General features: G+C 39.4%; 1 protein-coding gene and 1 pseudogene across 4 annotated transcripts; both read right to left on the bottom strand.

Annotated features, from left to right (window-relative positions):
- Nucleotides 1–5,289: 5,289 nt before the first annotated feature.
- Nucleotides 5,290–7,395, bottom strand: LOC149846365 (exocyst complex component EXO70C2 pseudogene; annotated as a pseudogene).
- A 9,606-nt stretch (nucleotides 7,396–17,001) lies between these two features.
- Nucleotides 17,002–27,261, bottom strand: LOC149846364 (transcription initiation factor TFIID subunit 15b-like). Of its 4 annotated transcripts, none has more exons than XR_016430277.1 (8): nucleotides 27,155–27,261; nucleotides 26,812–27,052; nucleotides 25,876–26,695; nucleotides 23,093–23,243; nucleotides 22,939–23,020; nucleotides 18,172–18,354; nucleotides 18,016–18,069; nucleotides 17,002–17,831 (listed from the first exon to the last, which is right to left on the bottom strand). XR_016430277.1 is itself a non-coding variant. In XM_089996325.1 (6 exons), the coding sequence occupies exons 1-6, from the start codon at nucleotides 27,249–27,251 to the stop codon at nucleotides 18,252–18,254; spliced, it is 1,494 nt and encodes a 497-aa protein (XP_089852451.1). In that variant the 5' UTR covers nucleotides 27,252–27,261; the 3' UTR covers nucleotides 17,997–18,251. The 4 variants fall into 4 exon arrangements, 1 of the variants encoding a protein (XP_089852451.1); XR_016430276.1 differs by having other exon boundaries at nucleotides 17,002–17,772; XR_016430278.1 differs by having other exon boundaries at nucleotides 17,002–17,766.
- Nucleotides 27,262–27,833: the final 572 nt, after the last annotated feature.

Raw genomic sequence — 27,833 nt, 5'->3', positions numbered from 1 at the left:
GGATTAGCGATGGATAGAGGCCATCGCGAATTTTTGCTCTCTAATTGGCGAAAAACTTATCTGTCGTTAATTTCGTCGCAAATTTGTGACAGATTAGCGACGTACATTATCCATCGTTAATCTGTCGCTAAATTTAAAAAAAAAAAATTGATCTCTGTCGGGCGGTATTCCGGCAGCAATAAGCCAGACTTATATCGCACCCGACAGGCATTGCACAGAACGATCGCTCCGCCTCGTCGCCGGACTTGTATCGTCCTCCAGCAATCGCTCAGCCTCGTCGCCATCCTTCGTGAAACGTCGTCCTCCGAAGTCGTCGTCGTCCTCCGTCATCGCCTTCCTCCGTCCTCTGGCGTCGCCGTCCTCCGAAGTCGTCGTCGTCGTCCTCCATCGTCGCCATCCTCCGTCGTCGTCGTCCTCCATCGTCGTCGTCCTCCATGAAACTGCGTCCTTCGAAGTCGTCGCCATCCTCCGTCGTCCCCGTCCTCCGGCGTCGTCGTCCTCCGGCGTCGCCATCCTCCGTGAAACTGCCTCGTCGCCGTTATGCTCTCCAGCGCGCTCTTCGACGGGGAGAGAGCGGTTTAAATCGTGCGCGGTCGATTTAAATTTCAAACGGGGAAAGAGGGAAAATTTCGCGCTCGGTTTAAATCGAAAATTAGCGAGGAATTAGCGACGGATTAGCGACAGAAAAATTCCCTCGCTAAATTCCTCGCTAAAATGGTTTTCTTGTATTGAGAATTAGCGACGAAAAATTGTTGTCGTTAATCCGTCGCTAATTAGCGACGGATTCATGAAGAAAGTTTTCTCTAGCTAATCTATCGCTAATTTGCGACGGAAAAAATCCATCGCAAATTTCCATCGCTAATTAACAATTTTCTTGTAGTGTTGGATCATGTTTTGAATCTGATATATATATATATATATATATATATATATATATATATCAAGTTGCAAACCATGTACATAATCTGGACAGACATATTCTACATGTTTGTTGATCATATACATGATCTGGACAGATTGATTCTACACGTTTGTTGATTATAAGCATATGTTTTACTTGTTTGTTGATCATACCTGTGCATATACATATTTTGTTGATAGTCAATTCATGTACATGAATATAATCATGTAAATGAATTTGATGAGCACACATATATTTTTTGTTAGCCAATTCATGTATATGAAGCTCATAATGTACATGAATCTGATCAACACTTATATATTTTGCTGATAGTCAATTTATATACATAAAGTTGATCATGTACATGAATCTGATCAACACTTATACATTTTGCTGATAGCCGATTCATGTACATGAATCTGATCAGCACACATATATTTTTTATTAGATGATTCATGTACATGATTTGATCAACACAGATATATTTTTTGTTAGCCGATTAATGTACATGAAGTTTATCATGTATATGAATCTTATCAACACTTATATATTTTGATGACAGCCGATTCGTATACATGAAGCTAATCATGTACATAAATCTGATCAGCACTTATATATTTTGTTGCTAGCTGATTCATGTACATAAAGCTGATCATGTACATGAATCTGATCAACACACACACACACACACACACACACATATATATATATATATATATATATATATATATATTATTAGTTGATTCATGTATATGAAGCTAATCATGTACATGACTCTGATCAACACACATATATATTTTATGTTAGCCGATTCATGTACATGAAGTTGATCATGTACATGAATCTAATCAGCACACATATATATGCTTCCTATACATGAAGTTGATCATGTACATATGAATCTAATCAGAATTATATAAATATTTTTGTTAACCGATTCATATACATAGAGCTGATCATGTGCAGTTTTGTAGTCAGTTGATCATGTACAAGAATCTGATAAAAAAATATATACCTATTTCTGTTAGCGGTTTTATGTACATGAAGTTGATCATGTGCATGTTTGCAGTCAACTGATTATGTACATGAATCTGATCAAAATATATATATTTTTTGTCAATTGAATTCTTGTCAGCCGATTAAGTACATAAATCTGATCTTAAACATATCAGTTTGTAGTTTTCTTAGCATAAGCATGAATATGAATATTATTATATGTTTGCACGACTGCAATCATATTCATGACTCTGATCATATGCATAAATCTGATCTTGTGTAGATTGTTTGTATGTTTGCTGATCATATGCATAAATTTGATCATGAATAGTGTGATCTACAAGCTTTCTATATGCATATGTATGCACTTGGTTAAATGTGCATTCTTTTTGTCTTGTGAATGTGCATTGTTAATATAAATTATGAAATTGTGTTTTTATGTTCACTAAAATTTTGCAATGACATGAATCACTTTTCGAGATTTTGTTAGTGGTTATGTGTGGACCACTATGGGTCTTTGTAGGCCAGGAGCATGTGTTGCTCTAGTGCTACTGAATTGTTTATGCATTGTAAAATGATTTATAAAATTATTGGTTTTTCAAAATTAATTACACTGTTAAATTATAAGGGTAAGAGCTCGAAATTGTTATTGCAGGTAAATTTGCAAAATGATTCTTGTATAAAGAACTTAAAATTTGATTTAAATGATAAAAGTGACCAAAATAGTGTAATTATGTTCTTCCTTGATGTCACTTCTATAGTATGAGAATCTTGTATAACGATCATGGGAGACTGTGAGGATACTAAAACTCTATATGCAATTGTGTCTCGAGAACCCAATATGAGGTTCACATTCTCGGCCACGATTTTAGGGAGCTTTCAACCACTTTGCCTAGGGATAGTGTTATTGACTCAGTTATAGTTATTGGTATACCAAGAAAGTGACGTCAATAGTTAAGGATTTTCATTGATGTCCTGACATTATGTAAGGATTTCTAATGTTCTGATTGAAGGTGAGAATTCCTGATCTCAATAATTAAAATACAAATTATATGTTAAGTTATAACTGAGAACTAACTTGAACCCCGAGAATTTTTGCTCGATTTGAGTATCCGTGGGTTTTAAGAAAAAGTAAAAATTAAATTTGTGTGCATTTAATAGGGACATGCATGCAAAAGAAACTCTGATAAATAACGTAAAAAGTTATTCATGCATCTTTTACTGTTCAACATTAGTTTCATGCATTTCTGAATAATTGATTTGGCATGATATTGTTGAATGCTTGAATGATAAGTTATTTTTGGTAAATTATTGCTTGTAATTTTCTCTTAAATTTATGCATGAGTTAATTTATATTATTTTCTTTACTGTTGAATTTTTAGAGGAATTCGTACGAGAACTTCGATTCTTACCCGTTTTGTAAAACTATTTTACAGGCACAAATGCTTAGTGATGCGTAAGACTGGCTGGCTGAAGGACCCGAGGTTTGTGACTTGGTGCTTGAGTTCTGACTTGTGTGTGATATGTGATTGAGTCGGCTTTCATATTTTGAACATTTGACTTATTGATTAATTATATAAAGTACAATTTATTACTTCTAATTAATTCAATACATGAAATAGTTTATAAAATAATTATATTAAATTTGTCATGTACCCAGATCCTTTGGAGGTTTTCCACAATTGTTTTTTTTTAAAGCTATTATTTTTCGAGGTCAGTTAGGGTTGTTACATGTGATCCCAAGGAGAATCAATCCTAGGTAAAAAAGAATTTCACCATATTTTGCCTATAGCACAAGAGGTTTAGGTCCCTCTAACTCTTCTCCCTGTCAATGTTCATTTGTAACCTAAATTACAAGCAACTAGAAAAAGACACCAAACATCAATATCCAACTCCACCTCGGGTTATTTACCTACCAGTTAAAGGCATCCTGTGGGAGTCAAACATAGGACAAAGAGATCAGCACATTCTTTCAAGTCCCGCTGCTATTTGGACCACCTGGGTGGGTGTACTTTTGAAATTTTTGAGATTTTAGACCATTAAACTTTTTTCTTTCAATTTAAAAATTAAGGTTTTATCTTACATCCTATGTTCTAAAACTGGACTGATTTGTTGTGATAATCAGTTCGATCGAGAAGAGGTCCAACCCAAGTTGGCCATCTTCTAAAGGAATGTAGTTGGGACCCATTTTCACGAGCCCCTTAAAACAACGGCAGATCAGGTACAATAATCACATTGGACACTTTCAGTGTGCAGCTGCTCCTGGCTGCCATACTCCTGCTGTTTGGCTCCACAACTGACAGGCTGTCATCTAAAGATTCAGAGCAACCTGGTGCAGGGCACACTCAAAGTTGTAGGTTAGAATCCGGATTTAAGAAAAAATAATTGACTTCCACTTATTTTCCTAGCTTTAATTAATACAAAGTTGTAAACATGCTTAACTATGGAGTTCTCATAGAGATCATGCCTCTCTATCTAACATGCACATTATACATACACTGAGGAATGTGTTCACTAAGAACCCTTAAAAACCTTGTAAAAGAATGTATATAGTTCCAGGTGTTTTTTGTGTTTATCATAGTTTACTCAACAGAAAATGTAGTAGATAAGGTTTTTTTGATGATCAAATGCGCATGTTAGATAGAGAAAATGAACACTCATATTGAACTAAAGCTTGATAATAAAATATTTGAGTTTCATTGAACCACAAGGGTTACACTCATCTGGTAGGGGCGACTTGTGAATGTAACCAAGTTGACGGGACATCACAAGTTCGTAACTCACGGGTGGTGTGCCCTTGCTGAAAGGTGGAAGCTGAGTGTACTCAAGGGCGGCTCAAGAGAAGTTGAGGCCCTAGGCATATTTCATTGGAAGCTCATATTTCTCCATATTTTTTTTTCATTGTAGGCCCTCAGCATGTGTAATAAAAGGGTCATATTTTTTTTTTCATTTGAGGCCCTAGGCGGTGGCCTCAAATCTTAAAGAGGCCAGCCAGCCCTGGGTGTACTCCCCAGTGAGCATGGAGGACCTCAAGGGTTTTACCAACCGAGACCAGCCAATGTGTGGTCGATGATGGGGGAGTTTTTCCCTTGGACTGTCTAAAAAAATATTTGAGTTTCGTTAAATCAAGTAACCTGAAGCGTAGTAAAGCATGGTTTACAGTAAATAGGCAAATATCAAACATATCTAGAAGTTCACATTAAAGCCAAAAAAAACAACCGCAACTATAATATTTTACAAAGGTACTAACAAGGTGCTAACAAAAACAGGTCATTAATATCATGTAAGATGGTATCTCCCTATCCTAGCCTTACAAAAATCTCGTGTTATACCAAGGATATCCGTATTGTCTCCAGTATATATGTGTACATTTTCATGTGACAGATTAAATTAACAAAATTAATGTAAATTGGATCATGCAATACAAAACATTTACTTACATATTATGACAAAAAATTAGAACCATGTGAAAAAAGAAGTAATGAACCGAAAATGGAAAAGTTCAACCTCAAAACCTCAAACATCTTCTCTCTAGGATCATCATCACCACCATCATGTTTCAATCACTGATACCCCTTCCTCTTGGGCATGGACGCAGGTGTGCCTTCAAACAACTCATCAATGAGAGTCTCCAAATCCTCAGGCCCATACTTTATGTACTTATCACTCTGCCTCCCAGAATCAAGGTAATGCCTGAACCTCCCCAAGAATGACCTGTAGGCAGGTATCACCACAGCAGATATGGACACCCTGAGCTCTGACTGCAGCTGCTCATCACTCACAACCCAAGAAGATTGAGTCTTGTGTATCTCCTCAAACATTGCATTGAATTTTTTGAATCTCTCCTTTACTGCCACCTTTGAAACACTTCCTGCACCACCTTTACCACCACCACCACTGTGTAACCCTTCATCTCTAAAACACCCCAAAACCTTCCCCCAAGTCTCCCTTTGATAGTTCTTGTGGTACTGCCTCAGATCAGAGGACCTTTTCCTGTACCAATCATCGCCAAGCAAACTATATATCTCTGAACCCTTCACCTTCTGCACTATATACCTCCAATTATTCATCAAGAATATCAAGATCAATGCCTGATCTTTATACAGCTTAGATTTGGCCTCTAGGTTGGTGTCAAGCAACTCCATCACAACCACAATTTGCAGCGAGAGACCCGAGTTTGACTCGTCCCCGCCGCCGCCTTGTCTCGGCCGGCACGCCTCGAAAGCATGCTCCAGTGTCTCCTTGTACTCGCAGGCCAGCTTCAGGTAGTTCATGACGTACCGGGTCAGCGGATGAATCGCCCCGCCCGGTACGGGGATCTTGGCCGAGTCTCCGCGGATGGAGGTCTCCAGCTCGGTGAAGATGCCCACTGCAGCCTCCCCGATCTGCGATCTCGCCGAGTCAATCTCGGACCGGATCTCCGAACATGGGTTGCCAGCGAAGAGGTCGTCAACCAGCGGCTGGGCTTCCCGGAACGCCTCGTACATGTCGATGAACTTGAAGAGGCGCTCGGTGCTCCGGCGGGTCATGGCGACGGCCTCAGCGAAATTGAGGAGGTGGATCACGACGCCCCGGACGAGGTTGGCAAAGAGGAACTGAGACACCTGGGGAGACTCGGAGAATACCGAGTCGCAGAGACGGCGCTCCCCGGCGAGGTAGACTCCGAGACAGCGGCGGAAGGCTCGGGCCCACTTGATGATTTCCGATTCGAGAGCGTCCCACTGCATCTTCTGCACCTCGTCTATACCGATTCGATCGAGACCCATCTTCTCCGAGATGGCTTCCTCCAGGAAGGCCTTGCGGGAGATGCTGTAGACCTGGCAGCATTCCGTCTCGTAGCCCGAATCGATCATTATCTTCGAAATCTTGGCGAGAATCGCCACCGTCTCGGGTGGGTACGGCTCGGAAGGGACCGACTCGGCGATCGGGCAGCTATCGTCGGCATTGGCGTTGACGGAGTTAGTAGCCCGGAGTCGGTCCCCATTGCCGGAATCCGACGGTTCTTCGAGGATCGACCGCAATTCCTCCTCGAGGAACGACATCGCTCGATGAAGGAGGGCCGCCACTTTTCCGGCGACCGGCGGGCTGCCCGGTTTTGGGGAGGGGAGCGCATGAACCAGGGAGCGGATGCGCGTCACGAGACAGAGGAAGGCGCCGGAATCGCGGCGCCAATCGATCTTATCGGCGCCGGACTCGTACCTCGTCATCTTTCCGGCGAGGCAATCGACGAACCGCTCGACGCATTCCGGGATCTCGGGGTTTCCGGCCGAGGGCGGGCCGGGGAGGACCGCGTGGAGCTCCCCTGAGACGAGATCGAGGCGCCCATCTTCTTCCCTTTCGTGCCTCTCGTTCCCTCCGTCGTCGTCGTCGTCGTTGCGTTGGTGTTTCTCGGCTTCGGGCTCGACGCTGTCGCCATTTCTAAGCGGTGATTTCTGGTGGTGGTGGTCGTCGTGATCGTCGCCGTGAGCAGGCGGGGAGGATTTCTCCGACGAGTCCATTTGGGGTTGTGATGATGGTGGTGGGGATTGCTCCCTTCTTTCAGTCCCTACCTTAGCACAGAACAGGAAGGAAAGATGGCCATGAGAGAGAAAGCGAGGAATGGTGGTGATGATGGGTAGAGGAAGGAATAGTGAAGGGAAATGGTGGGAGTGATTTAAGGAGAGAAAGGAGGAAATTGAAACGGTCTAAAGAGAGAGACACCTGACCCGGAGAGAGAGAGAGAGAGAGTCTAGAGAGCAAATTTGGGGTGGTGTTGGTTTTTCTTTTAATGGAGAAGGCTTATACTAGCTCTTCCTTCCTTCGAACCTTCTACTACTCTTTTTTTTGTTTATTATTTAACTTGACCCTCTACTTTATTTTTTACCAGTTCATTGAAATTAAGGTAAAGATATACAGAATCACCCATTTCATCAAGGAGGGTGTTGTGTGTTGTCCCATAAAGACTGCAGTTAGCCGCAGTACGTGTTTGGGGTTTCAATGAGCGCCATGTATATAAGCTCGTGGGGCTCGAATTCTCATGTGAAGGCATCACTTAGCATCAGAGTACAGTGCGATTGCAAATACTTAAGTACCTTTTTTTGCTATTCTCGTCATGAAACGACGGTTTAAGAAAATGTTCTTTATTCAAAAAAAGCAAAATGATGATTCGAGAAAAAGATAAAAATGTCCTACGTTCAGAAAGTAGATGATGATGTTAACTCTTCAAAGTTCAAACATTTCATTTTAACCCTAAGCAGTAAACTTTTGCACCATTTGTTGTAATAGGAGCTCCCTTTGACAACGCAAACTTTGTCATCGTCTGCTGCCATCGAAGTAACAACCTTTGTCGTCATTTATAATCAAGGATCTCCTTTTTTTTAGCTTGTGCTACAACACATTGTCGCTTTCTCGTTCCTGGCTTGTGTTACAAAACATTCCCGAGTTTGCGATTGATTTGTTCGATCATTGGTGAGCGTCATAGGGGCATTTTTCGGCCATCTCTTTTTACAGTCTTTTCTTCTTTTTCGTTGTCGTTAGGCATTATAAAAGAAAGCAATGACGCATAAATATTCCAACAAGTGCTATTAAGGCGTCGTGAGTACCTTTCTATGTCATCATGTTATCGTTAAAGAACATATCTCGGCGTAAGTGCTATTAAAGCATTGTTTTGTTATTGCAAGTGGATCTTGTCCTTTCGATGGTTGAAAACTTAACGATATTGGTAAGACACTCGGACCTGTTGACAAGAATGCTTGTTTACAGATGTTAGGAAGGTCCTCTACCCCATCCAGTATCTTTCATTCACTCAGTATATGAAATGTATCACAAATCGCAGTATTAGTAGCATACTACTAATTTGTGAGATATTGTTTTGTTTGTTAATATCGATTTGTAAGCTATTATGTTGAATATCCGCATCGATTTTTAATATATTTTGCGGCGTGTATATCAATTTGTAAGATATTATGTGTTTTATAGTGTCGGTAAGCTATTATGCTGAATTGTCGTATCGATTTGTAATATATTATGCGATATGTATATCGATTGGTAAGATATTATGTGTTTTCTATTATCGATTTGTAAGATATTTGTAGAAAGACTTTTAAAACGTGTGTGTGCAGAAATACATTGTTACGCGCTTGCGATGGCAATTTTTGTATTGAAATCATTGCTCATTTAGCGATTTATATTGAAATCGCTTCACAACATTGTAGATATAATTAAATTGCTATCGTCAACACACATATACGACAAATCATTTCTTTTATTGGCATGGTAAGTAGCAACTAGATCCATAGTATAAACAAATAACAAATTGTTGTTGCTTTTATACTGTGATTCATTCAATTGTTTCTTTGACTTGCTTAACCATATTGGTATCTGTTACATGTATCTTGAATAAATCGTAGTTTACATATGTGCTTGCTAACGCAAATTGATATCTTGCTTATAATAGTGGTGAGCTTATCATCTTGTTGTAATGAAGATGATCTATCTCAATCATTTGAAAGATATGGAGAAGTGAACATATGTACTAATGACGCACCTGAAGAAGTGAACATGTGCACTAATGATGCACATGATAACAAGGGTGTAGGCATTGGATTCACTCTTGACTTAAATGTTTCAGCAGAAGAAATGCAATTCGATAATGAGGTAGACGATCGTGACAACACACTTGATAAAGGTGCAGGCACTCAACAACTCATCAAGTTGAACGATGCTACCCACGTTGGGAGGAGACCCCAAACCCCCTTCCTGTAAGGGCAAAAACTCTGAATCAGGCTCCATAATTCATCAAGTTGATTGATGCTATCCATGCAGGGAGGAGCCCCCAAACCCTCCTCCTGTAAGGGCAAAAACTTCGAATCAAGCTCCACAACTCATCAAGTTGAATGATGCTACCCACGCTGAGAGGAGCCCTCAGACCCCTTTTCTGTAAGGGTAAAAACTCTGAATCAAGCTCCACAACTCTTCAAGTTGAACGATGCTACCCACGTTGGGAGGAGCCCCAAAACCCCCCTCCTGTAAGGGCAAAAACTCTGAATCAGGCTCCACAACTCATCAAGTTGAATGATGCTATCCACACTGGGAGGAGCCCCCAAACCCTCCTCCTGTAAGGGCAAAAACTCTGAATCAAGCTCCACAACAATCAATGTGCAGGTCAGTCGTTGCTTGATGGAGCAATGTAGGATCTTCTGCTGGATGTGCACAGAAGAAGAAAGAGAAGGGAGAGAGAGAGAGGGGGTTGATGTTCATGGCCTCCTCCAGGGGAGATTTCTTTCTCGGATAATCCTGCAGTGCAGAGATTGGGTCTTAAATAATAATCTTCGGGGCACTTAAGTCTTTACAACCACTCCTTTTCTAGAATCATCATTTTTTTTAGCACCAATGGAGGAGAGGGTACTTAAGTCTTTGCAATCGCATCAAACTCCAATGCTAATTAATGCTGACAAACATGGGGACACGAGACGCACATGCTTAAATACGTGGTGCTTTTTTAGACCCCCGAGCATGAGATGCCCTGTTTGGGGGGTAACATATAACTTGCTTCGATACTTGAAACCAACTATCCGCAGCAGTGTCTCAGGTGTACGCCTCAGAGGCGAAGCGCAGGCTCAACGCCTCGCTTCGCCTCATCGCATTTAACAACCTTGATCCACAGAGGCTTTCTTGCGGCCACAGCTAAAAAGGTACATGCAATTATTTAAGTATAAAGTACTTCAATGTTAAAAGATCGTATTACTCTCGTAGTTAATAACTAGTTTAAGTACGACTTTCAGATGTTATAGTTAATAGTTCATATATATTACCTCTTTATTTTGTTTATTTTTTAGTGTTCACCCAAGACTTGATGGCGAGCAAACAAACCATATTAAACACATTTATATGGTTGATATAACTTACACTTATGATGTCTAGCTCATTAGTTCCTTACCTTCATCAGTAGCAAATATTTTTCCTATTTATATTATATGTGTTATACATATTATATATTTATATATTTTGAAACTTTAAAAGAATGCTTAAAAATATCCTTTTTACAAAACCAGACAACTTGTGATTGGCTTGTAAAGCTTCGTTCATAGTAAGCTCTGGCCTACTTGACTCGTGATGAGCTTACAAGCTAAGCTCGAACATGGGTGTACCCTTAGGATGTGTTTGATTGCTTATCCGTGTTTGAATGGAATAGTAAAACAAAACAAATATAACACATGTTTTTTTTGTTCTATAACAATTGTATTTCGTCTAGTGTTTGTTTCAATTGGACAAAAAGTTATGTTCCTTGTGTCTAATGTTTGATTTACGTTGTGAGGATAATTTGGACACACATGAATAATGGGTCTGATAACTTTGTTTTGAATCATACAACCCGATCTGCCTTGCCATATGAGTGTTTTATCATGTTTATTATGGATTTTAGCCCTGAATATAAATCTCATATCGGATCCAAATACCAAAAAATGTTCAGAATTTGGATAATTTGAGAAAAAAATAAGAATTGATATTCTTTTATATATATAAATGCTTTAATTGGTGTTATATTGAATCTAATTATGAAAGTTCATCAAAAAATTATGGATTTTAGCCTTGAATATGATCTCAAACTGGATCCAAGTACCAAAAAATATTTAAAATTTGAGTAATTTAAGAAAAAAAGAATTCATATTTTTTATATACAAATAAAAAACCATAAATAAATTATAAAAACTTTAAAATGCAAAAAAATAAACCATAAATAAACCAAAAACCCCTTAAACTATAAGAAAAATAAACCATAAAATTAAATAAACTATAAAATTAAATATAAAACCCCAAAATTCAAACCCCAATCAAAGAAAATATAAGAAAAAAAACTCTAATCAAATTAACTATAAAAAATCTTAATTAAAAAAATTTGATTCAAATCCTTAATCAAAGAAAATCAAAGAAAAACTCTAATCAAAATAAATATCAAAAACCCTAATTAATGATATTTGATTCAAAGTCTTAATCAAAGGAAACTCCTAATCAAACTGAATATAAGAAGTCTTAATTAAAAAAATTTGATTCAAAGCCCCAATTCAAAGCCTAATTAAAAAAAGCAACCCTAATCAAATTAATAGTAAAAAGTCCTAATTGAAATTTTTTGATTTAAAGCCCTAATCAAAGAAAAAACCCTAATCAAATCAAAGAAAATGCTTGAATCAAATTAAATATCAAAATCACTAATTAAATATATTTGATTCAAAACCCTAATAAAAAAACAAAGAAAAACAAAGCCTTAATCAGAGAGAGAGAAGAAGAAAAGAAGAAAATGAAATGAGAGAGAGAAAGAGAAGGGGAAGAAAGAAGAAAAGGGAGAGAGAGGCAAGGGTACGATCGATGGTGGCCTCATCGGCAGTCTCTCGTTGCTCGACTGCAACACAATTATGAGTGACAGGGATTGAAAGGATTTAGACTTTAGAGCATCAAGAACGATTCAATAATGCCTTGCGGATGAGATAATGTATAACATGATTGAGATATAATCTGCGAAAGAACTGTGGGGAAAGCTAGAGAACTTATATATGATGAAGTCCTTAAGAAATAAACTCTACTAAAAGAAACAACTTTATGATTTGAAGATGAAGGAAGGTAGTAGTATGTTGGAGCATCTAAATGCCTTCAACAACATCGTGAGCCAACTCTTGAATTAGGTGTAATACTTGAAGATGGTGATAAATCTTTAATTTTCTTAAAATCATTATCTTCGAGGTATACAAATCTGAAGACTATTCCTTTTTGTACGAGAAAAAGAGTATCAACTTTATTGATGTAACTGCATCATTGCTCTCTGATGAGATGTTTGAGAAGACTAGCTCCTGTAATCAACGAGATGAAGGTTTGGTGACGAAAGCATCCGATCATGATTGAAGACGATTCAAGGAGCATGACCAAGACAAGAATCATAATGAGAAGGACAAGTTCGAGAAACTAGGCCATAAGAAGATAGAGTGCAAAAAGAGTGAAGATGATATGAAAAAAATGAAGGCCAAGGGTATTGATCAAGCGAGTGTTGCAGTGGGTGGTTTTGAGGATGATGGAAAAGATCTAGTTATCCCCTCATGTATGAATTTCTTTCACGATTTATGGATTTTAGATTTTGTTTGTTCTTATAATGTGTCATAGCATGGATATTTTGATTCCTACACCGCATGTAATGGCAGGATGGATCTTATGCAGAATGGTGTTCGTTGTAAGATAGTAGGAGTTTGTACGATTAAGATTAGAATGTTTGATGGAGTAATTTGAACTCTCGATAATGTCAAGCATGTGCTAGAATTAAAAAAATAATTTCTTTGAGTGCATTGATTTTCAAGAGTTGTTTCATCAATGCAGAGAATGGAATCCTAGTGGTTAAAAGACATACACGGGTGTTGATGAAAGGAAAGAGGTTTGGAAACCTAAAACAACTAATTGGGAATGTAATAGACAGGACAGCTGTATCTTCTCCAAGGGTAGTGTTGAAGAAAAATACTTGCATGGGTTGGAGAAAAGAAAGGTGATTGGTTGTGATGTTGATATCATTAAGAGCTCCATGGTGAAGACAAAAAAAAAAAAAAGATTTAGAGTGAAAACTTTGTTCAAAAAGTTGAAAAGAAAGGAAAAGATAATGGTTCTTCATCAAGATCTTTTCAGGTTCAGTCACAAGATAGCTTACTGCAGAAGGTGGTTCAATTTCAGAGAAAGATTATGCAAGCGCATGAAAAATATGCACGAGATGATGTGATAGTGTATGTTTTGCCAACTGAATATGCAAGTTCATGCATGAAAAATATAGCTTTTATAGGTAAAAAAAAGTTAAATCAATGAAGATTGTAAAGTTTAGGGTTGACCGGAACTTAGTCCCCATTATGAGCTAGACTGCTTGTGCCGTAGAGAAATGGAGTGTTATTTGAGAGTTGGGTGGACTGTATTCAAGCCAAGGTGGAGAATGTTGTGTATGGCTTGAATATGAGACCCATTTATGCCACATAAGAGTCCTCCTTAGACTCTTCTTCTTGAACACTTATGGTAACTCATATGAGATGGGTATTGTAAACCCAAAATGTACTAGGTTTCCTTGAGTGTTAAGGTAAATAGAAGTATAAAATTAAAAAGAAAAATAGAGTTGTTGAAACGTCTATTCACTTTAGGGCTTGCGTTGTGGCTTGAGAGAGAGAGTCTTGGGGACATGAGGCTCTCATAAGGGGTTGAGAGTGGCTCTATGGTGGTGGATCTTGAGGCGGTATTGAGAGTAGTTTAAGGACAAAAAGAAAGTTACATCAACTTCTTATTGGTGATGACGAAGATCTTGGCTGCATGCATCGATCTTTTTTATGGGTTAAACAAGTGTGATTGTTCTTATTTATGGCTTTGTTTATTTTCTTTTATCTGTAATTGATTATATTAATAAAAGCTCTTGGCACTCTCTTGTAGATGTAAGAAGTTTTGCTGAATCACATAAAATTCCTGTGTCTTGTGATTGTTTGCTTCTTTGTTGGTTTTTATTGTGATTGTCTGTGTTTCCTAATCACATAAATATCAAATCCAACCTAGTGTGATCTTGAGCTCAACCCCAAAATCACAACAAAATGATTTGTCAGGGTGTATTTGATTGCACGTATAAGACTGTGTAAAACAATTATGTCTGGACACTTCTGGCTGAGTGCAAAGGTGTCCTGGACAAATCAAGTTTTTGTCGCAGGTGTTCCATTTTTCTGTTGGTTTTTATCCCGTGTTCCAGACAGCACTGCTCTAGGGGGAGGGTGGAACACTGCAAGGCACCAAAAGCTGTCCCTGAGTGTTCCAGGCATTCCACATGTCCAACAATTGCATCTGGCATGTGCAGCACCAACATCAGTGACCTGTGGATGCTGCTGTCCACGCAATCAAACGCCCCCTCAAGAATTCAATAGATTCCAGAACCCAAGTTTTGACTGCTCCTTTTATTTGTTGGTAACATGGTTCATCACTTCCATAGGATAGACTTTGTTATTTTTTATCATGTACAGAATCAAGGCCAATCAGAAGTTTGATACGTCTAATTCAAACCTTAATATACCATAAACATGCTTGTTATTATGATAATGCACTTAAAAAGTATTATATGGTGTGTCAATCTGTATCGCGGACTTCGTAAGATTAATCAAAAAGGGAAAATTACTGTCTTTACTAGTTAATAGAGCCCACCCTGAATAAAGCTGGACGAAGTCGAGCATGTTTTTGCTCACTAATTATATTACTTGCATTGAACATGCCCCTTAAGAAAAAATATCACCGATTCAGGCCTATATGCACCGATACTGACGACACTGGAAGTGAGTAAAAGGTTAAAAAAATCGATAAAACCTATAATTTAGTTTACATGCATCCTTTTGAAGCTTCCAAGCAGAAAACAAAATGCATCAAGGAGAACGTCATTTGATAGGTGACATTACATACACCACATATTTTGGTTTTAGTCCAAACCGACACTATAAACCAATCAAATCGTAGATTTTGTCCAAGTGAACCAATAAAACAAAATGCATCTTATCAAATTTGTTTATATATACAGCCATTTTAGTAGGAATTTAAAGTTGACATGAACTAAAAACCTAAACAGGTTTTTAATGATGTAGAAGACTTTCGCACCAAAAATAATCAAAAGATTGATTTTAAGCTAAAGCTTAACATCAACCTTAGACTAGGCTTAACCCATACGTTTCCAGTATACTAGCAATGCATTCCATTCATTATTTTTCTTCAAAAGACTGGATGCCTTTCCATGTTATAATCATTGGCTAAATATGGTGTGGACACAATGAAATGTTAGGGAGTTTATAAAAATATCCACATGTAGGTGTTGAAAGGTGGTGTGGAGTTACCAACTCAACCCCCTATAGTGTTTTGGCAACACCAGCTAACCCCAAACACAAGAGGTCAACCACAATGCACTATTGCCAAACAGCAAACATCGTCTGGAAAGACCACACCCTTTCATTGAAACGGAAATATTATTTCATGTCAAATATAGTTTTTCAAATCACAACGCTGCCAAAATATGTTGTAGGGGATGGAGTTGGCGATCCTCTTAGCAATGGTGTTATAAACGTGGTGTTCAGATGCCAAATCCATCTCTAAAGCAGTGTTTTATGCCAATTCCATCCATAAACCAATGTTTTGGCAACAACAGCACCCACAAACAACGAAAAGTATTAGAGAAATCGCATCGCACTGCTCTTAAACAACAGTGTTGGGGAAACCACCATGCACCTCCAACTCAAAGCTCCTGGTAATGGAATGGAGACATTATTTCCATTTGTTGTCAAATATGATTTTGACAAAATATGACACCACCACAATATGATGTTGACCAAAATGTGGTTTTAGAGATGAAGATGCCAAAAACATCCTCTCATGAATCGTGCAGAAATGTGGTGTTGAGGTACCCTTCATTGGCGACACCACAGCTCACAAACAATAAGGCTCTGTTTGGTAGCCTTACATTTAGGTGGAAACACCTGTCTCCATGCACTGCCAAAACGTGGTGTAGAAGGAGTTGCCTAAAGCATCCTCTTGTTGAAAAGTGGTGTTGGGGCGGCCAACTCCCTACGTAACAGTGTCTTGGCAACACCACTGATTCCAAAGAGCAGAGCACATGAAAGCACTGGGGAAACGGCAACACACCTGACCCAAGGCTCCCAAGCAGTCAAATGGTGATGAGGAAACCGCATGACACCTCTAATTCAATGCTCCCAGCCAATAAAGAGTTTCTGAATACACCCGTTCACCCTAAACTTATCCAGCAGCAAAGCAGGATAATTTGAGAACATGAACTAGTAAAATCCAACTTACAAAATTCATTTATTTTTCAATAGATTGGTGTATCCAAACATCTTTTACCATGGAAGCAGAACACTACAATGGCACTTTCCAGCAGCACGAGGAATCAAATCCAGAAGCAAAATTCATGGTCATTCAGCCTTCCTTACTAAGTACAGAAAACGAGAAAAACTTGTGGCTTCATTTTCCAAATCATGTCTAGAGAAATGCATTCATAATGAATCTGAATGAAACTGAAATCCTTTTTCAATAAAGTATCCCACATCAGTGAACTCAAAATATTGCAGCTCTAGCAATTGTTACACAACCAAGCACCAAAAATATCATATCAATAAACTGTTACACATCAAAGCATAAAAAATGTCGTGAAAAAACAGCACCAAGAAGTTTCCAGTCTTCCACATCCCATTTCCCAATCGCAGACAAGCAACCTGAACCTAGATCTACCCAGCATTTTGGGACCATATAAATCACATTATCTCCAGTCAAATACCAATCAGATATAAGGAGGTTGGAAGGTTAGCATGTTATGGATAGAGCAGACGAACAAGGTCGTCCAGAATAGACTTAAGAACAGCATTCTCTCTTACAGACCAGTAATAGGAGTCCCCCCACTTGGCATCACCTTAAGCATATCCAGAACCAACACCTAAGAAAGCTAAGATTTGAAAAACGGAAAATAGAAATATGCCAATGGGACACAGATGAGCAAGCAGGATTCAACATAACGTTGGCCAAACACACAAAGGGTAAGAAAACCAATGCCCAGACCCTCTTTGTTGAATTTGTTGTGGAGCCAGAGACGGGCTCATCGGCCAGCACTAGCCAGGAATCCAGGCCAAAATTAACTTTTTAACATTCTCCTCATAGATGATGATAGTGGTGGCTAGTATATTATCCATCCTCTGTTACTAACGACCCCATACACCAAATTGAAGTCACACATTGTCAAAACATCTTTGGGAGCTCCTAGATGTGTTATAAGTTTGTCTCCTCGCAGAAGATGATGGTGGTAGCTGGTAGTGTATATTAGTTTGGTCATTCATCCTCCTTCCCATCCTCTGTTACTAACGATCCATACAACAAAATTAAAGTCTCACATTGTCAAAAACATCATTGGGAGCTCCTAGATGTTCAAAGTTGGCATGCATAGATTAGTTAAACAAAGATAAGCAACATGAATGCATGATGAAATGCACATCAACATGCATAGATGAATGCATGCATGCAAAATGAAATAAAACACAACAGGCATGCTCATACATAAGCATAACACACATACACAATATACTTAAAAAATCAGCACTCACCTGAATATCTCAATTCTCAACCTAAGCAGCACATTTGAGGTAATCCACTTGCCTCTAAAAAAATATCCACACAGCACATTAATCTCAAGCTAAAGCCCCTCCAACAACTAGAATGAAAAGGAAGTCGGTTTGCTCTGATTGATATGCCCAACCTACCTTACGCTCTCATCTGAGTACAACTTGAACATGAAATAAGACAAACTTTCCTAGTACACATGAATAAGTGCTTAGATGTTTTAGTAAGGCCGAGAACGCTGTCCACCATGCAGGTGCCTATCAGGGCCTCCACCACCACCATCTCTATAATTATCTCTCCTTCGGTCTCCACCACCTCTACCCCTGATCAGACAGATAAAAACATAATCTTTACACTTGCTTATGTGACGGAGAAAGGCTTCAACCAACTAATGAAGAATGTATGGAACATGATTAACAAATCAAAATGGCATCAAAATTGTCCAGGAGAATTTTCTTTTTTTTGAGGGAAATGTCCAGGAGATAATTAACCAGTTAACTAGTACTCCAAACAACAATAGAAATAAACCGCAGCATCAAAAGCATGCACTGAAATAGACCATCCAAATCAACATCCAACTTGCCAATCACCATGTGAACATTAAAATGCAAACACAGAATAGGTTTTGTCGTCATGGATTATTATCCTTGTACACAGATCAAGTGACTGGATATTGATAGGTAATTTCAATAACAAGATGTAATAATGTGTATTTTCCAAGTCATATTTCAAATTACTAATTTTTGTTAAATGGTCAACGTTTATATCCAAATTGCTCAATTGAAATCCAAGAATATGTGCCAACACATAAAAAAGGCACAGATACAAGAGAGACTAAATTTGGTACATGAACCACTTTCTCCAGGAGTATACATTCTATTTTGCAAATCAAACACACTTTTGAGAATAGCCTAGGACATAAAACCAGTGGATCCATCAACATGTCTCAGCTGTAAGGTTAACAAAGATTTTTCCATACAATCTGCACAACAAAATCTTGATCCAGAAAACCTTCCCTTTGATGAGCTTAAGATTACACCAGGAGCTTTAACGGGTGGACAAATCCAGAGTAAGAACTCAATCCATGGTGTGATTGGCAGGTGTAGACTGATTAAAGTTTGTACCAATGTGCACTCGTTAACAACCTCTTTCTCACTCAATCTAATGCCATAGATACGTTCAGCACGGTTTGTTTCCTTGGATTATGGTTTTTAAAGTAAAATCATAATCTTTGTGTCAAAATTTTTACATATTGTGGGTCACTGGATTTTGTAGCCCTTGAAAATCCTTCTTAAACATTTCAATAACATGATCCAGAACTCGTTTTTTACTAAAAAAACCATGTAGATCATACATAGAGGGTTTTTTTGACCGGCCAATAATTTGACTAGAAAGTCCATGGTGGCATACACAGGTCACACTAAAACCTGGTGCACGCACACCAAAATTCCCAACTATATATATATATGTGGCATCACTAAAAGTGTTCCTGCTGCCACCATGTGTTCCTATCTATTTTGATTTTGTGACCTAGAACTAGGGGTGGGCAAACGGCCCAGCAACCCGATGGGCCAAGCCGACCCGGCCCGCCATGGGCCAGGTTTGGGCCATGATTTTAGACCTGGGCCCATTAGGTACCGGGCTGAAACCCAGCCCGTTATATACGTGGGCCGAGCTAGGGCCAGACTGATGGGCCTGAGTTATTTATTATTTTTTTAATAATATAAAAAAAATAAAAATTAACTATTACATAGTAACTTTGATAACTATTATTATTTACTTAATTAGTTGCAAGGAAACTTGCTATTTGTTAATTATTACTATTTACCTAATTAGTTGCACTAATTAAGAATTAGTTGCATGAAAACTTGTTATTCTATCATTAACCCATAATTTCAGTCAAGCACTATGTCACATGGGTGCGGGTGCCGGTGCGACACGGGTGCAGCGCAATTTCAAAATTTTTGGACACGGGGACTCGGCTATATATATTTTAAAATATATATATAACAATAATAAGACTCAGTCAAAGTTGGGTGTTAGAAAATTTGAATATGTATATATACATATATACACTCTTCTTAATACAAGAGTACGTATATATTTTTGTACATTCAAGTATATATATCTGTAATCTTTCCTTTAATTCTGTAATTTTTCTTTTTTTATTTATTTTTACCTTTTAAATTCTTTTTATGTAATCTGTCATCAGTTGAACACTGTCAGCTAATGACCACAGTATGTCAATGACAGACTGCGTGCAGCATTGACTGTCAACTAATGACAACACAGTTTGTCAATGTCTGTCAACTAATGACAGTGTGCAGCATTGACTGTCAACTAATGACAGCACAGTTTGTCAATGCCAGACTGTGTGCAACACAGTGTGTCAACTAATGACAGTGTGCAGCATTGACTGTCAACTAATGACAGCACAGTTTGTCAATAACAGAATGTGTGCAACACAGTCTGTCAACTAATGACAGACTGTCTGCACAGTCTGGCAGCTAAGAGACGTTGGGACTTTATTTTTTTAAAAAAATATATAAAAAATTGATTTTTTTAGCTTTTTGCCCTAAAATGGACAAAAATGGACTCGGTCAAAGTTGACCGTGTCCAAAATGTGGACGGACTCGACCCCGGTGTGTTGACCGAGTCCGACACTTGGTTGACCGTGTCCGCCCCGTGTCCGAAGCCGCACCCGTGTCCGAAGCCGCACCCGTGTCGGGGTGTGTCGACGCAGGTGCGTCAAACCCCTAGCCGAGTCTGTGTGACATAGGTCAAGCATTTATGCATTTTAACTTTTAAGAATGGATCAAGCCGGTCTGGGCTGGACCCAGCCTGCTTCACATTGCCGGGCCATGGGCTTCTCTTCAAACCCGAGCCTGTTAAGAACCGGGCCAAAACCCGGCCCGTTAGTAAACGGGCCGGTCAATGGACCAGTCAACCCACTCCATTTGCAGGCTGGGCCGGCCTGATGCCCACCCCTACCTAGAACATCAAGATATTGCTTAGCTTGGAACACACAAGATTGATGATATTGGACAAAAAAGGATGTGACAGCAATACTTGATCACAAGAAATAAGAAGGCCTGAGGACCATAGTCTGCCTGCCTGTAATGCATATCAAAGGGAAGAAGAAGAAGAGGGGAGACGTGAGGAAAAGAAAAAGAAGAGGAAGAAGAAGGGAAGGAAAAGAATAAGAAGAGGGGAGACGAGAGGAAGAAGAAGGAGAGAGAGAGGGGTGTCCCTGGCGTCCAGCTGCTAGATGTGAAATCTGTAGCTTTCAAAAGAAGAAAAGAACATGGGAGAAGGGAAGAAGAAGAGGGGGGACATGAGGAAAAGAAAAAAGAAGGGGAAGAAGAAGGGAAGGAAAAGAATAAGAGGGGAGACAGGAGGAAGAAGAGAAAGAGAGAGAGGCACACCTGGGGTCCGGCTGCCAGCTGTGCACGGGTGTCTCCGTAGCTTTCAGAAAAAGAAGATGCAGAGGAAGGGGGATAGAAGAAGAAGCTGCAAAGGGGGAGAGAAGAAGAGGAGGAGGCAGAGAGAAGCGTACCTGGATGCGGAGGGCGAGCATGCAAGAGAGAGTGAGAAAGAATAAAGTGGAGAGAGCCAGAGAGAAAAAGAAAGAGAGGGGAAAAGGGTTTATAAGTTATAACCCCCCCCCCTCCCGTGTTTTAAGATTTTAAAAAAAAAGTGTTTTCCCTCGCACCTAGGCAAGGGCAAGTTAGGCGCCGAGTCGGCGCCTAGTCAGAAAAAAAGACCCTTTTTTTAAACCTAGGAATCTGGCCGATTCCTAGGTTTCCTGTAGGCACTTTTGACTACATAGCTAAATTCTTAAAATAAAGTGTTAAAACTAACAGCAAACATGTATCCAACATAAAATTAATCAACAAAAAATGCATGAAGTATAAGATATTGCTATCGACAAGTATAGTAAACATGTAATATTACAAAACCTGCCCAAAAATTATTAAGACTAACAGCAAAGCTGTATCCAACATAAAATTAATCAACAAATGTACAAAATACCACTATTGTGAAGCATAGCTGCATAGTAAACCTGCTATATTACAAAACCTGACTAAAAATTAAGACACATCTACATACATAAACAAAAACACATAACAATTCAATGTCACATCTCCGTACACAACAAATTAATTAAAAAAACAAAATATGCACATAACAAGTTGCAGGGAACTGATTTTTCCACCTAGGCAAGGACCGACTAGGCGCCTAGGCGGGAAAATTGGTACCCCTGAAGGGGAAAAACTAGGAATCCGAACGATTCCTAGTTTTTCCTTCGACTAGGCCAACTAGGCGACTTTGACTACATAGCTTAAAACATACACTAGAAAAGGCAATAGCCCAAACACATATTGTCCTTACAGGAAAAGAACCTTAAGAATTGTGCAAGCCAAACGGTCATACCATTCAGCGTAGAGAAAAAGCATACCAGATCACTCTGATCACATCAAGAAATGGTCATTCCAAATAGAAAATAACCTTTTTGGTTTTCTAGGGATTTTGGATCCAATAAATGTTCTATGTATGATCTGGCACAGCATAACTCACACATACCCAAACAAATATTTTTCCTAGTTCCTCCAAAACTGTCATAAAGCAAGTTCCTCTTGGAGACTCCGTTAAAGATACTTTAACATAAATTGTTAATGAAACTCACTGTCACAGATATTGATGATACTTTGAGAAACTGTGATATCATCTAAAGCAGTTCTAAAAGATCAAGTCAATCAAGCAAATAGCAAATACTTAAACCAATCTGCAGAAAAGTTTATAGATCAAATAACCAGCAACATAGCCACGGAACCAAACAATAAAATAGCCAGCAAAACTTTCAGAACTGCTAGAACCAAGTCCTTTGAAAGAAGAAAAACACATACCCATGACCAAACGCAGGTGGAGCCCTCGGTGCAGACTTCTCGGCCATTGAGACATTGATTCTGTGACCTCTCATATCATAATCTGATAAGAGTAGCGTTAGAATGCAAAACCATCACAAAAAAAATTATCAGACATTTGTGTTCAGGAACTCACTGTTGTAGAAGCCACCAGCAGAATGAGCAGCAGAAGGATCCTCATATGAAAGTACAGCATCCCCTTTGCTGTTTCCATACTCATCAGTGTAGATCTTGATGTTCCAAGGCCACTGATCTTTGTACCCTCGTTTCTGTTTTATTCTTCCAACCTATAGGGGAGTTTTTTGAATTCAATTGTCAAGGGCGAAATGTAGACCAAACTTGCAACCCACGAAAAAAGTAAAAGACACACACACCAATACATCGGAAAATGAAGGCAGAAATTTAAAATTGGCAGAAAAGACCCTCCAATAATATATGAATCAACCACATCTTCAACACATGCAAGAACATAAAACACACTATCTAGCTATATCTCATAGGTGCAAGTTTTAATTCATCAATTTGACTCCATAGATGCGTTCAGCATGACCCATTCGCTAAGGAATGAACTTTTGATTGAGCAGTTTTGACATAAAAGCATGATTTTATCAATCATGAAACTTTTCCACATTGCGGACCGTTGAATTTTTGAAGCCTTTAAAAAAATTTCTTATACAATGTGAACGGACAATCTAAAACATGTTTTTTGACTAAGCAATCCTTATAGATCATACCCATAGAGCTTAATCCACAGAAAAAGTCAAGAAAATGTGATACAGTAGGAGTTTGACAACACACATGTATGTCATGGATATGATTCTTGGGAGATCTTTAGAGAGTTTCTCTAATATGGGAATAACTCAACAAAATCCAATCTAAGTTTAATTTAAAAAGGAAATTTTAAGAATATGGAAACAAAATAACATTGATTCCCCGCCCCCTCCAAGATTTAGGACAATCCAGGATAACCTTGTGATTTTTCCTTTTCAAAGTTTAATGTGTAAGATCATTGAAACAGCGATCAATTCAAATCTAGTGATAGATTAAAAATATTCAAAAGTCCATGGGAAAATGCAATTTTGGAAAAAAAATTGTACAAACAGCAACAAGGAAAGTGGTAAAACCAATGTTAACCAATCATGAAATAATACCAAAAAGAAAAAAACTATCAACTCGGAATACATGGAAAAGGAAAATGTGATGAAGATAACAAAGTATTTGGTTAGCAAGATCTTAATACAATAAAACTTCAAACAGGCAAGATCTATGATGGTTATGGGTCAACCAGCATCAACATCCATCTAAGTTAAAGCAGGTAAATCATGCTGAGTTATGAGATACAAGCCACAGCAAAGTGAACCAACACATTTCATCTAACAATTTTTTTTTGGTATAATGTGAAAATCTACACATTGTTATGTGCAAAAATGGAAGTAATGTGACATTTGATTATCCATATCTATACTCAAACAACTATGTATGACACAACCACATCCTCAGAAACTCCCCGCACAAACCTTTTTCTCTCCTCTCAGCATCCTTAAGAAACATATGATTCTCGAGGACTAGCTGTAACAGAGCACAACATGTAAAAACACATATGTTCCTCCAATAAAGGTCTCTTCCAACAGCATCCTTGTCACAGGCTAGAGGCATTTTCCTATCTTTGATTAATTGTTAGCCTAAATCTACATAAACTGTTTTATGGTAAGCGCAACTTGTACAACAAGCAAAGCCCCCAAAAATCCAGATTAATATCCCATTTGACTAGATATTATATGACCAACTTCCATGTCCAATTAGCTAATGTGACACATCCATGTACTGTAAATAAATCCAAAGATGCTGTGTATATGCAGGTACGTATGGTAGAAAACACATGTATTCATGTGTTTGCCCCACATAGACTGATGCATACAAACCCCCGAAAAAATTATGGAAAGTAGTTAGCAATTTGTTTTAGAATAAAATTATTTCTACATTTCAAAAGTCCCATATGGTAGAAGTGCAGCTGAAATAACAGCATCATGAGTGACAAACATCTTCAGAAAAATCAACAAATAAGATGAAAAGCATTAAATAGCACAGCAAGAAAGGAGATGGACCGGCACACATCGAATTTTCTTGTTGTGCAACAGATACAAGACACAACTAATCCAGAATCTTCATGTGACTGTACAGTGCGAACATCTCTGTACCATTGGACTCAAATACAAGTCCCTTGACTCCTCTATGAATTATTCTGATCTTGAAAACAGCTGATAGCTTGTGCTACTGCACTGCAATTATCACTGTAATGACCAGCTTAGCACAAAATGTCATGCCTACTACCTACCAATGTTGTGATACCGAACAAACTCAGTCTCTTAACAAGTAGAAAAAGCATGAAACGAAGTGATTTCTGTCTAGTGTTGCACTAAAAATCATCCATACACTGCATATACCCTTGACTAAATAAAAATTAAATACGGGAGATGGTCTTCAAACATCCTCCGGACCATTATCATTTTGAACATACAAAAAACACCCAAAAGAAACATAATCATGCAGCCAAAAAGTCACAGTTTCAAGAAATACACTCAATTCCACCTTTCAGTTTTATCAGAAGGTGAAATTTAATCAAGTTGGGATTCACTAAATGCTAACAATATAAAAATAATCGAATGGATCCATCTGTAATCATCTTTTCAAGCTTCTCGGTGGAATAAATGCATACTAATACTACCAGAGTCGCACTATTGAAATTCTTTACAATTCATGTCCCATGGGATTTTCCACTTTCAGCCAATCCATATCAAACAGTCAGCAGAAAGTCACTAACAACAGAAGCATTTGGCGAACAAATATCTAAGGAACATTAAAGTAAAGTTTTCAACAGTAAGCTCCAAGGAGAGTAAAAGATAGGAAGAAAAAAGGTACCTGCCCAATCCCTCCAAAAAGCTCTCTCAATTCTTCTGTCGTTACATCAGGAGGCAAGTTTGAAATATATATCCGAGAATTATCACAAGTATCTCCACAATTTTCATCACATTGCTTCACCATCGAAGGTGGATCAACAGGCGCACCATAGCTACCGCCACTGTTCCGTGGATTATCACGACCAGAAACTGGCCTTGGTGCACCATAATCGCCACCCACTTTATCTTGGCCATAACCATCAAATCCAGAAGATAGCGGCTCTCCCCTGCCGCCGCTTCCACCTGGTGGACCACCATAGCTATTCGATGTTGGATATGCATTAAGAGGGGCATCATACCCTCCAGGAGGAGGAATTGCAGTTCCATAAGAATTTGGTGGTATAGGAGCAGGCGGGGCACCATAGTTTGGAGGGGCAGCCAGGGGTGGAGGGTATCCACCACCGGCACTGCTCCCACCACTACCATAAGAAGGTGGCGCAGGCGGTGGAACTTGACCATATGAACCATCATCCGCGTCATAACCACCATAAGAACCACCACCACCACCGCCGCTACCACAATTGCCACCACCCCCGCCACCTATGCTACCATAACTGGCACCACCTCCACCACCGCTACCATAATTACCATCACGACCAGCAGCACCGCCACCACCATAACCCCGATCACGACCACCACGATTCCCACTATAACCACCACCACCTCCACTTCCTCCCCTATTATACCCACCACTGGCATCTCCACGTTCACCAGACCCACCGGGACTCGGTGCACCACATTTGTTACACTCGGTCCTTCGGGCAAAATTCAGATTCCCACACCTATAACAAAATCCCACAGTTTTCGTTAAAAAGGAAATGGAAAAAGAAAAATCTAGGGTTTCCTCAAATTTGTGGCTCGGAAACATGCAAATCTGAGAGAGAGAGGGAGAGCAAACCCCAGATTAGGGCAACGCCAATCACCATCACGGCCAGAACCGCCCCCACCACCTCCTCGGCCTCCTCTGAAACCTCCACCGCCGCCACGACCTCCACCACGGCCACTGCCTCCGCGATCGAACCCTCCACCGCAGCCGCCGTTGCGGTCATACCTTCCACCGCTGCCGCCACGATCGAACCCTCCCCCACCGCCGCCGTTGCGGTCATACCCGCCACCACCGCCACCGTATCCTACGTCACCTGCACATCCGTGACAAATCTTTCCCCTAAAAGACAGCCAAAGACGAAGAACGAACCCAAAAACACCAACCCAAAACAGAAAACCCTAGCTAGAGCCAATACCACGCTGCTGCTGGTAACCCCCACCATAGCCACCGCCTCGGCTCCTCGGCGGGCTGGCGTGATCGTCCGCCCCTCCGGATCCGTACACCTCCGACATCTCTCTCTCTCTCTCAAAGCGTAGCGGTTTCGCAGAAGATGCATTATATAGAAATTGTCGATTCGAGATCTCCGATACCGATATGAGTTGATAAACCGTTTCGGTTCTTGCATAAAATAAGATGACTCGGTGGACTCCGTCAAAATATCTTAGGGTTCACGGTTGGTTGGATGCGGGTCCCACACCGAAACACCTGGTTGGGCAAATGAGCTTATAACGAATCCATCGGTTGATTAGAGCTAACAAGGATGTCAACGGGTCAGGTTTGTATCGGACATGGGTAGGGTGACAGCGGGTCGGATTTGGTTCAGACTCGTGTAGAATCAGACCCAAACCTGATTTGAAATGTTGGTACCATGTCCAGACTCGGGTCCAATCAGACCCACCATAAAAGAAACCATACCGGGATCCAGGATTACATGAACCAAACCCGAACCATATGCAGTAAAATATTTTTTTTTTATCCTTTTAACATTGAAGAATAAAGGATCTTTGTCGGAACTCAAGTTGATTCTGGGTCAGGGTATAAAATTTCACAAACCATACCTGACTTCAAATATTAATTGGATCTTTTGAGTCTGA

This window comes from Nuphar pumila, chromosome 2 (assembly GCF_984573655.1).
Source record: "Nuphar pumila chromosome 2, dmNupPumi1.hap1.1, whole genome shotgun sequence".
NCBI lineage: Eukaryota > Viridiplantae > Streptophyta > Magnoliopsida > Nymphaeales > Nymphaeaceae > Nuphar > Nuphar pumila.
Note: the sequence above shows the minus strand (reverse complement) of the source record. Positions and strands in the feature narration are given on the sequence as shown.